The 12,137-nt window shown below is 35.0% G+C and overlaps 1 protein-coding gene across 2 annotated transcripts in view; it reads right to left on the reverse strand.

Annotated features, from left to right (window-relative positions):
- The window catches only part of N4BP2 (NEDD4 binding protein 2), a 32,870-nt gene continuing 20,733 nt past the window's right edge, over positions 1–12,137 (reverse strand). The window contains exons 11-19 of one of the 2 annotated variants that reach the window (XM_056489447.1): positions 11,342–11,427; positions 10,585–10,624; positions 9,343–9,578; positions 7,812–7,930; positions 6,373–6,511; positions 6,085–6,270; positions 3,720–3,888; positions 1,773–1,896; positions 1–1,056 (exon numbers count right to left, since the gene is read on the reverse strand). In XM_056489447.1, the coding sequence (XP_056345422.1) occupies positions 1,011–1,056; positions 1,773–1,896; positions 3,720–3,888; positions 6,085–6,270; positions 6,373–6,511; positions 7,812–7,930; positions 9,343–9,578; positions 10,585–10,624; positions 11,342–11,427 (1,145 nt within the window). In that variant the 3' untranslated portion in view covers positions 1–1,010. The remainder of the gene's footprint in view (positions 1,057–1,772; positions 1,897–3,719; positions 3,889–6,084; positions 6,271–6,372; positions 6,512–7,811; positions 7,931–9,342; positions 9,579–10,584; positions 10,625–11,341; positions 11,428–12,137) is intronic. The other variant, XM_056489448.1, reaches the window with a different exon arrangement.

A 12,137-nucleotide genomic window follows, 5' to 3' on the forward strand; every position in this document is an offset into this window, starting at 1 on the left:
ACATGGGTATTTCTAGATGCTGATGCAACACCACCAAAATCAGAGTAACTTTCGTACTCCCAGATTTTCCAGTTAGGCAATTACTATTGCAATATTAGCATTCACTTTGATGTTGAAAATACATTTAAAATGTCTCATTATCATATTTTCTACAAGTAAATCACCAAACAATACACAGAGAATGAAGACATCATTATCAGACACTTGTAAAGTGAAACAGTACTGCATTTGCTGCACTTAAAAAGCCACGAAGTAAGAAACAATTTTAATCCGGTAAGTGTATCTCCAGAACAGATTGAATAACAGCATTGTGTTTTTCCCCTTAAGAGATCAACTAAATCTGCCAAATTACCAAACACACAGCTGGCCTTATATGCAACTTCCTTCAATAGCTGCAGAAGTTTAGAATGAAGTAAGGATAATAGAACTGGTTAACCCATCATAACATCATCATTAAAAAGACACCAGATTTTTGAAGAAACCTGGAAATACTCAGCACTCAGATGTAACTGGATTTGAAATACCAGTAGCTGCCCAATTTTTAACTTCTTCTTTGCTCTTTTGAAGGGTTTAGCACAAAGTTCTGAATTACAAAATAACTTTGTACAATACGTTTTAGAAGTACAGAAGCCACAGCAATCAAAATGTGCAAGGATCAAAAGGCAGATTTAGGTATGCTAACAAGATAGTTACATTAAAAATTGTACCTTAACTTCCCTTAAAAACAGCATATATTTCTCAGCAAAATTCTTAATCTGCATTTCTGAGATTTCAAATCTTTTTAAGTATCTTCCTTTTGCAGGTTCAAAAAACTATCTATTACACACAAAAATTTATTGGAAACATACTGACAAATCCACTTGCTGTAAATTAAGACCAGTTCTAATAAAACACCTTCCTTTAAAACAGATTACAAAATACCAGTGCAGTTGTTCAAAACATGGAGCTTTTTTCTGTTGCCCAGCAGTCATCTGACACCTCAGTTTCTATATTCCTCTTTCCACAACTCTTCAATTCAGCATGACTTTCAGACAGCCTGGTTTTATTTCTGTGAACCTATGAAACAAGAGAAAAAAGAAGCTTCAACATGTGAACTACATGCAATGCCATCACCTTCAATCTCATCAAACATAAAAATGTGGTAAGGTTCTCAGTCAAGTATATGTGCATGCGAAAGACCTGGAAAAAGAAGAAACTAAGATGAAGATTTGAGAAAAGAAAAAGCTGCCCAATATTCTTGGTTATATTCATTCTGTTCCTCTATTGCTGTTCCCCTTTCAGTCCCTCTTCTTTCAAAATGGATCTTCATCCTTCTGTTTTGCAGAAGCCAAGAAGGAAATGGGAAGTCATTGCTGTTTTTGAGTCTCACCTTCATGCTCACCTTCCTACACTGCTCTATATAAAAAGCAGCAAACACACTGCTGCCAGCTCAGACTTACAAAATTGCTATGCCTCATAAACTACTGAACACAAATGCAAGTACTGGGAACTAATAAAAAGCAGGATTAACAACTTTTCATAGTAAAGCTAACAATCTTGAATGGATATACAGAATTAAACTATCTCAGAGAAAAGAATCTCACTTTTAATAGGTGCTATACAAGGTGCATCAGATTTGTGAAAAAACAACTAACTTAATTTAATCTGAAACAGCAGACCTGCCCTAACCTGTGTAGTAGTTTAACAGCATTCTAAAACTAAACTCCAATTTTTCAGTTAGTTAAATGTGGGTTAAAAAAAAAAAATTATCAGTAACAAAAATCTAAACTCACCTGAAGTTGTGGCTTGTGAGGTATCTGATAGCTGCTGGTCTGATGCGAGCGACTCCTCCCTGACTATGGCTTCCTCTTCCCGTGATAACAATGAGATATGGTTTACCACCAGTCTGCTGGTACTCTGCAACAGCAGGAATTGTAACCGTTACAGTTATCCTCAGCAGAGACCTGGCATTCAGTGCAACCCTTCCATGCATTCTTCTGAAAACTCTCACTATGCATTTAGAGCTTTGCTTTCCCATGCTTATATGCATATTTTAGATACAAATAGCAATTTTTCCCTGTTTTGAAAAAGTCAAATTTTTAAAATCTAGATTGCATGCAAGATGCATATTGTGATCATCACAAAATCCTTTCTATCTCATAGAAGCTTCACTGTTTCTGTAATCTAATAATCAATTGGAAGTTACATTCTGTGATATAAATTTAAATTGCAAAATTAAAAGAGGTGGGTGCCATTCACCAAATTTTTAAGTGGTGCTTCTGTATTGTTTCATGTTTTATCTTAAATAATTGTGAACAAAAAAAAACCCAAACAAACAATATTTTATTGCATGAAGAAATTAAGAAGAAAGAAAACATAAATCCAGCTTTTGACACGTCACATTATTTGGACTATCTTCTGCTATGTTGGAGCATGAAAATCAACAGATCAACACATTCCATGAGTTTTATTAGGGCATTTACTCCTAATAACAAAAGAAATTGTTTTCTTCCCAGAGGTAACAGCAACCTAAACTGATGAAGAGCCGGAAAAAGAAGAAAAAGATAAACTAAGCTGGATTCTCATAACTAGTCAAGATTTGGCAGTTTGGAATCAGTTCACATGACATGCTTCTTCAACTACTCTCCCCCACACCATAACTTTATTTAGGTTTTATATTTATTTACTGTTGATTCTGCCAGAAAAAAAATTCCACGTATGATCCCTTTCCCATGTATGTACAGTGAAACTTACTTTTTTTTTTTTTTTTTTTTTACCAGATTTAGGTGAATAGATTGAACAGAGAGCCTCTACTATCAATTTCAGCATTCCTGATTTAAGTACGGTTCTGGAAATTTAGTTCTAAAAAGCATTAGTTTACAGTTTAAATTACACAAATGTCATTGCAGGAATTATATGAGATAATGGAATTTAATTATCTTTGATGCATACTGAAAGACAAAGGTTATCTAAAGCCCCAATGAACACTTTTATTTATACTCTGTGGAGTAGCTGACTCAAAAATTAAGGTTTGTGCAGCAGTAGCTTGTGTAAGAAATGTTTGTTACACAAGGATTCCCAGTGTGCTTAAATTTAGAGGGAAAACTAGTAATGTGGAAATGTATCTATTTTACAGCATGGACACTCATTAAGTACTTGAACTCTCCACTATGAGAAAAAATGAGCTCTCAAGCTAAATTGCAAAAAATGACATTTCTGGAAGCAGCAGTATTCTGATCTCAAGCAATGCTGCCAAGAACTGACAGAGAAGTTTCTAAAAGGTAGCTCAAATCTCATACACACATGTAGAAGACAACATCATCATTGTGGTTAGAATTCCAACATGGTACTTTTTACGATTATAAAAGCAACATAGTTATGACCAAGCAATGCAATGGTGACATATATATTTGCATCATCATCTCAGCTAAAAATGTCAGGAAGGACAGACCAAGTATTCAATAACAGTAATAAAAAAAAGGGTAAAACAGAAAGAAAAATATTTACAAGATTTACAAAGAAGCAGAGGGAGGTGGGGAAAGACAGAAAGCAACAAGAATCATTATCAGGTCAAAGAAAACCAATTCCATTGGGGTACTTTGAAAACAAGACAACACAAAGCTTAGGCTTTTTTTTAACACAGATGTTATTAAAGCACATTAATATTGCCATGTATCATGCTTTCTTAATAACAAAAGAGAATCATTTTTAGGGGCCAAGAATTATTACCTAAACCCTACCTTCACTTTTTTCCTGCAGCACTCTGGACAACTGATTCACAGCTTCATCCACATGGAGACCATGCAAATCCAACACATTCATAGGCAGCAAGGAAGAATTTACTCTCTCAAAGATTTGCACAGCAGCAGCATGATTAGCTTCTTTCATCTTCTGCTCATGAAGGCGACCCTTTATTCATAAGCACAGTGACTGTTACACACTAAGAAATAATTTAGGATCCACACTGGTCATTGGTTTCAAAATGACAGCACTGGGAGGGTGCTTTGAGTTCAAGTTTGAACCACTAAAGTTTATAATTCTAGCAGAACTTCTGCAAGATGCTCAGTGAGACCTATTCACAAGATTTCATTAAATCTGTTTGTGAGAAACTACTTAAAGATGGCACAAAGAAGACATTATAACAAAAGCCTTACAAGGAGAAAAAAAAGACAGAAAAGGCACAAAATCATAAGGTTACACTCCATACTGAGTTGCAGATTTATTTTCCTAACAATAGATTTTTATTTTCTGCAAGTATTTTGCTAAAATTATACTGAAACAGTGCCAGAGAAACTGCCCAACAGATTAGGAAAAGCCTGCTGACTGTTGTATTTGAGGTTAATTATTCTGAATGCATTCCCAAAATTTCAGACAAGCCAAGGGTAAACACTTTTAATTCTAATACTACTAAAAATAAAGCAATGTCTGTAGTAATAACAATGCCTATTATCTCTCCTAATACTTTTTGACATCTTTTATGACATGCAAGGTCAATAAGTCTCTTCTGGAACGAGGGCAAGGAGTGGTACATTTAGTCACCTTACAGAGTGAGTAAGTACCAACTCCTTACCATAAACCTTTCAATGGTGATATCTGAGAGATCAAAGTCACAAATTATGTCCTTGAAGATCTGTAGGCACAGGCTGAAAAGGAATGGAAGATTTAACTCCAGGTATTGGACTGACAAAGGCTCAAGAGAACAAAAGTGAAAGTCTGTCTTACGCTTTCTTAAAATGGATCATCTGAAGTGCATTAGTGTCAGACCCAAGACAGCAGCTCTGTAATCCACTTGCAAAGGATTCCCAAGACAATGGCCACCAAGCATAAAGTAGTTTTTATGAATAAAGGTAGCTTAGCCTTTTTATTACTTAAAGGAAAGTATATAATAAATAATTTCAATAGATTTGCAATACATTGTATTTGTTCTTATGGATAAGAACAAAAGTAAGACATGACTTGAAATTACATTTCTATTTAAAATCATGCACACCTTTAGTCTCAAAAATTCAAGAATATGAATAAAAAACATAAAAGGTTCACTATAAAGTTTGATAATTAGTACTTCCTACATGCACAGTAACTATCTAAACATTTAGAGTTATACCACTTACATGAAAGCTTTTTGAATAAGCAAATTCAAATGATTTATTATTACATTTTTGTTCTGTCATAATATGTTGAGAATTAAATGCTTCTATAATGTGAATTCTTACCAAATTTTTATATGCTACCAGATCAGGGAAAAACTACAGCCTTTGAAGATATTCATAACAATTTTTTAAGTGAGATGTCAAGGGATGGGTCTCCTGTGAAGGCACCAAGAAACCAATGTAGAGGAACTTTGACTGCAGGAAGAGATGAGGCTTAAAACCAAGAGTATGATCAGTAGCACTGATCAGCAGTACTCAAACTGGTACATACTAAGAAATGTGCCTGAATCAAGACCAAAGAGCCTGTGCTCCAAGGCCATAGCATGCAAGATTGATCAGCAGCAGATCTACACTCCATAACCAAGATGTATTGTGAAAAGCATGACATACACACCTCATTTATCCCAACCCAAGACAAACTGTAGCCATAAAGATAGTCAGAATGAAGAAGTGAAGACAGCAGGCAGCAATCTTGCCCAGGATTTATGGAGGATGAAGCAAGCAAGATCCTTGCAAAAGATGACAACACCTGTCTGACTCCTATAAAGTACAGAAGATGTGTCTAAAAACAGTTCAGCAACATATACAGAAGATTAAAAAAAAATGTGTTTGTTGCAGTCCATGTCACACTGCAGTGAACCTAGCCAGACCACTTGGAGACAAATCTTGGTGTTTACAAGTATATGATGTGATGTGAGAGAGATCTAAGACAAAGGAGTACGTGTTACTAGGTATCACTTCTCATGAGATCTCACACCGGATTTGGTTACATTAGCTTCCTGTGCCAGTATCGTTACCAGTGGAAGTGAATTTACTTGTGACTGTCAATATAACACACAGGGAACAGTGACCAAATTCATCAACTCTAGTAGGCATGATGTTTTCCTTATCATTTCCAATTCAGTGTTTAAGTACCTCTGTAAGTTCAGACAAAAAGCACAATATTACTGTTTACCTGATGTGCATAAAAAGTTGCCACAGGCTTCATACCCATGCGATAGGCCTCCCCAGCCTTTTTCAAACATTCCTGTCTCTTTTGCTGGTGACAAAAAGCTTCTGCTCTTAAATCATCATACTGTGGATACTCAAAGTCTTGAAACATTTCACATAAAGGATCATCCTCTTCCTTACTTTTTTTGGCCTGTAGGAATTTGCATTGTTGAAGTTATGGATGCATTGTAGGGTGTTTTCATTAGCATAGTTTTGGCTATGTTTGTAACTATGGTTAAAAAAATATAAATACCTTCTTCTCACGGTTCTTTGCAGCACTGTAGGAAGAAACAATTTCATTTTGCTGACCACTTTCTTGAGCTATAACTGTTTGTACAGGATCTGCCTCCAGAACACAGTTCAGAAACTGTTCAGTCTGTTCTAAAGAATAGCTGTAAAGGATAAATAAAATCTGTGACTTTACAAATATATATATTAATAGCTGCTATATTTATCTAAATTCATTATACCAAACCTTGATGTTTTTACAGAACTAGATTACAATGAAAGTAAACAATGCAATTGAATATGCCAGTTTATTAAAGAAAGGCTTGCAGACTCCTTATAGGGCATTACTGGCATCAACACAGTCTTGGTCGACTGAAATGTAACAGAGGGGCACTTGAACATTAAAAGGAAAATTACATACTGAAATAAATTGCATCCTACCTTAATCAAAGAGATATTAATAAATGCTTATCTTTGGGCTGGATAAGATAGTTCATCTTAAATCTTCTTTGGTCAGAGTTAGATAGTTTGAACTAACTCAAAAATAGCTCAGTTTTCTGAAACCCTAATAAAGGAAAATCCTTGTATTTTTAGTCAAACTTGGTTATCAAATTTAATTAAGACATCAGTTGCCAACAACTTTCTAGTAAGTCCTTTTTCTTCTTTATTCTTCCTCTTTTGTAAGCTAACAAGAGCAGACTGACCAAAAGTAAAGACAGATTTTGGGAAAGGCAACACTATGAGAACAATTTAGAATGTGAAAAATGATATGCTGAAATGTTTGAATTATAGAAATGGATTAAAGATATATTTTAAACAGGAAAGATTTTTATAACAACCTGGACAGGCAGCATGACTGACAAGCAGGTATGCAAACCCATATGCAGAGACAGACATTCAAATGGCCAAGAATGAAAAAGGATATTTCTCTTGAAAAAAAAAGTTCACTTCGCAGAAACTTGGATTTAAGAAGGTAGACACATATCCCAGAAACATAATGCAGAAGAAAGAAAAGGAAGTCAGCAGGAAGAGATGGAGAGATGGCTCATTCCTTCAGAGAGACTATAATAACCAGGAAAGTAGTAACAGGTAACACCAGGTGATAGTAGTGTTTTCCCCTTGGGGAGATGCCATTTCCTGTGAACCTACTACTACCACACCCACTAATTTCTCCCACTAGGTTTAAACCTCAGCTCGTGAGAAAATATGCAGTTCCACTGACAGTCAGTCAGTGGTCAGTAACCAGAGACGTTCTTCTCCCAGTGAAAGAAAATGTCTATTCCACCCTAAAAGGAAATGTGTCTAAACTGAGAGTTTTTATACCCTTTTTGCTAGTTTTTCCAGTATTTAGACTAACCAAAAGTGCTACTTTGGAAAAAGCCATTCTTTAGCATTATTTTAACTCTCAATATTTATAAGTGTAACTGAGTACCATTTTTACAAAGAAGTAAAAAGATTTCTTACTTGTTGTCTCTGAAGATATCCATTAAGAAATCTTGATTAATAGTTGGAAACATCTCAAAAAGTTGCTTCTCCTTTAGTTTAGCAGCACAGTCTTTTCTAGCTGTAGAAGGAACACGATTCTACCCAGAAGACAAAAGAAATATATTACAAGTTCTTGATTAGAACAAAATACAGTAAAGGTGTAGCTAATCCAACCTTGCCATTATTTGTTATGATTTTAAAACTATCTACTCAGTTGGTATGCACCCACAGCAATGACAATGTGCCATATCAGCCTGCCACACTGATCAGCATAAAGTAAGGACAAGTGAGTCGTATTATACACCACTGCAGTACTCTGCAGTCTTTTGAAGTAATGCAACTGGGGCTCCCTCATAATTTTGACAAAGCAAAAAGATGATTTTTTTTAGGAGAGATTTAAGTTTTGGCCAGTCCATCTAGTCCAGTGTTAAGCTTGTGCAAAGTTCAACTCTTTTCTCTATACTGAGGGGGTCTGGGTTTGAAACAACACTTTGTTAATTAAGCAGCATAAACAATTTTGCTTTGGTGTATCTGAAGCTGTGTCTGTGTTAAGTGCTTTTATTTGAGAAGTCATCTGAGAAGATGACATTATTATAGCCTAGAATCAATTGGAATGATCATTCCAATATTCTGATTTTTTTTTAAAGAAAAAAAGTGGTCAAAATAAAAGCCAAGCTCCATGAATCCAAACTGAAAATAAAGCTGTGGACATGACAGTAGTTGTTATCAGCAAGGCACATACATGCAGTTCAAAGAAAGAATCCACAAGCTATTTTCAAAGTATGGGGTAATTCATACAACTTTCTACACCAGTTCAGAGCTCCTCTACTTTAGGACAGCTGCTTATCAGAGACAATTACAAATAAGAATGCCTGTTCTGAACATCGGTGGAGCAGTAGAGGGCAGCAACAAGCACAAGCCAAACAGGCAGGGTACAAGAATTCTGTGTGGAAAACAAAGAACTAGTAAAAAGCTATTAAAGAGTTACTGTTTTCTCAGAAATAAACACAGAATCTTGTTTGAGATTAACCTCAAGTACTTATTTTCATGTCTCATCTGTTGGGAATGTTGTGGGTTCTCCTTACAAAAAAAAATAAAAATTAAAACTAATTCAGTACAGTTCTAAACAAACAAGACATGGAGCCAACTAAGAACTCTTTTTGATACTGCTGGCACAATAAAAAGCATGGAAGATGAAACATCTTTGGTCTTAGCTGAGCAATGAAACACATTTCAACCAAACACAAATGCTAACCTGGATAGTGAAGTGCAGCACAATCTTTTTGTGAAACAATCAAAATATTACATTCTAAATGAGACTGTATATTTCAAACAGAGCCATCTACCTCAAGCAAACAAACTGCTGTATCACAGTAATCAGCAATACTAAACAGCATGCATTTGTCTCACAAATTTAAGCTGTAAGGGATGAGCCACCAAGTAAAACATACTCTATTTCACTAAACAGTAACACATCTACACCACATTTTAAAAATGGTGCTATCCATACCAGGTCCTCTCTCTCCTGGATCGCTATTTCTTCAGAGATTATTTGCCTGAGAGAAACTTTCTGAATCTGAGCATTCCAGTGATCCATAAAAGGAAAAATGTCTGATGTTGCTGAAGTTTTGGTCTGTACATCATTAGATGTGTCTGCAGCTGAGCTCAATTTTTTCTTCTGTATTCTGCTGTCTGCATTGTGAGATAACAGCATTTCTGAGTCATCTGTATCTATCTGCTGAATCACTGTAGGACATTCAAAAGCAATAGAAGTAGGGTGAGAAAACACTTATTAGCTTATATATGCATACAATACCAATATAATTAAGACAAGTTTTTCAACCTATACAGTTTGGGTTTTGTTAAAACAAGATTAATGCTAAAACAGAAACCAACAAGATTATTAATGCAAAACAGAAACCAACACATTGCTTTCATCTTCTTCACTTCCATTTTCCAAAGACTGTGTGATCATCTTTATCTATTTTGTGAAACAAAAGAAAACCATCAGACTTCCTCACCAGATTTTTAAGTGCTAAGACATATCTTACATCTGTAAACAACCCTGCACAAACATTAAGTGGGGGTTGTTTGCTTTTATAAAAGAATCACTGACTTGTATGTTTATCTGCCTTTTTTCTAGAATTTAAGGACAGATCTGGTTTTATGCTTCTACAAGTTAATGTTAAGTTAATGGCAACAGCATTGTTTGGTCACCAGTTTGCACCCACACTGCAATCCAAGTCTGCAGTGGGGTTCTGCAATAGAAGGACATTTCTTCTGGGAGCTGAATGAACTGGATTGTGAGAGATGTTAACACTTTTTGAACAAGGCATCCATCTTCCTGCTAAAATCACCTTTGACAAACAACATGTGAATATTGCATTCTTGACCTCCCTTCCTCACCTGCAGAAATTCTACTCTGCTAGTAATTCTCTGCCTGCTCCTTTTCTTGACACAGAGAATTCCTACCAAACAGCTGTCTGCTTCAACCAGAGCTTCTCTGAGTTGTCTGAACAACCTAGAATTACAGTCTTCATCTGGAACTAGTGATTCTGCTTAACTTCTCTCACCTCCCCGACATCATCATAAGAGATTAGTAAATGGATCCAAAGGCAATAAAATTAACCCTAATAAATAAGTCATCATTTTTTCAACTGATAGAGTATTTGCAATGTTAAGTTTCAAATAATTAATATCTTTTATAATGAACTTTAAGTATTTTTACAATTAAAAGAAAAACAGAACATACTTTCTGCAGATGAACACGATTCATCTCTCCTCCGACGCTTCTAAATAAAAATAGTAAAATCATTAATGTTATAAGTTATAAATTTTGCAGGAAAATTTTTCAAGTGTTAGCTTCTCGTTAAAGCAGTTTCAAAATAAGATCACACAATATTTCTCAAAGATTCAGTATTTTAAAATAAATATATTTAGAAAAGATAATTATGAAATGAAATTTGTAAGCTAGAATTATCTTTCTAAAAACACATCAAACCAGAGAAACATGCCCACTGCTAAGACTTCATAGCCTTAATTATATAAACCAAACAAAAATTTTGCCAAAAGGTATTCCAAATTTGACAGACCTGTGAAGGAACAGAGGTTAGAGAACTCATTATTGCACCCAAAGATGTTTTGTATAGGGAATAATTAATAAAAGAATTCTTTTTACAGAATAAGGATTTTTGTAAAAATCCTTTTTACAATATGGGTTTTTGGCCAGGGGAATTTTTCATCAGTCTTGTTGTGAAATTGTGCACTATGATCCTTCTTTTTTAAGAATCTTGTTTTCATTATGAGGTTCTCATGACATCACTTAAAATGTCTTTAAACAGCTCCAATGATTATGACATACTGATACACTCCACACATTTTATGAACTACTATTACATTTTATCACTGTTCTTGCAAAGATAACATCTTTAGACCAAGACATGTGGAGACAAATGGTCTGACAAAATACAGGCATGCCACACTGTATCATAAGCAAGAAATCTACTGACCAGAATAGATTCTTTCCATTTTTCATGAATCACTTTTGCCAAATTCAGATCAATATGAACCACACAATCCTCAACAGTTAGTGAACCTTACGGAACAAAGAGAATATATTCATTAAAAGCATTCTAAAAAAACGTATGTAAGCAATTAAAGTACAGTATCCTAGACTTACTAATTTTAACTTTGGAGATTCTAAATAAACTGGTCATGCCTGAAAAAAATGAAACAAAATAGCATTCCACAGAAATTGTTTTTGGGTGCTCAAAAACTCTGAAAGAGTAGGAAAGAAGCAAGCTAACATTAACTGTATATTGCTGAAACGTGACTACCTGGACATCCGTATTTTTCCTCCTGTTTTCCATTTTTCTAGCAGACTCTTCTTTTACAAAGCCATTGTTAATTGAAAACAATAGTTTCATCCATGGAACTGTGATTCCCCCTATTCCACTGCAATCCACATGGCAACTGCTTTTCTGTACAACATACCCACCACAGCCCAACAGCAGTCATATCCCTCCTTACCAACACACAAAGTCAGAGAAACAAACTCCAAGCATCCCCCCAAACTCTAGAGAAAATAGCAGGAATTATTATGGTATCATAACAAAAGCTCTTTTTCCTTAAAAAGGTGTTTCTCACCCTTTCAAAAATAAAAAGAAAGCAGGAAGTATGTATGCATCAAATACAAATTTTGGGCACACCTGAGGCACAATAAAACTCTTCTGCTATAAAAAAAACTTTTTTTTTAAGGAGACAGGTATGTAAGACAAAGAGGCCAGCAATCAAACCCACCAACAG

Source organism: Oenanthe melanoleuca, chromosome 4 (genome assembly GCF_029582105.1).
Source record: "Oenanthe melanoleuca isolate GR-GAL-2019-014 chromosome 4, OMel1.0, whole genome shotgun sequence".
NCBI lineage: Eukaryota > Metazoa > Chordata > Aves > Passeriformes > Muscicapidae > Oenanthe > Oenanthe melanoleuca.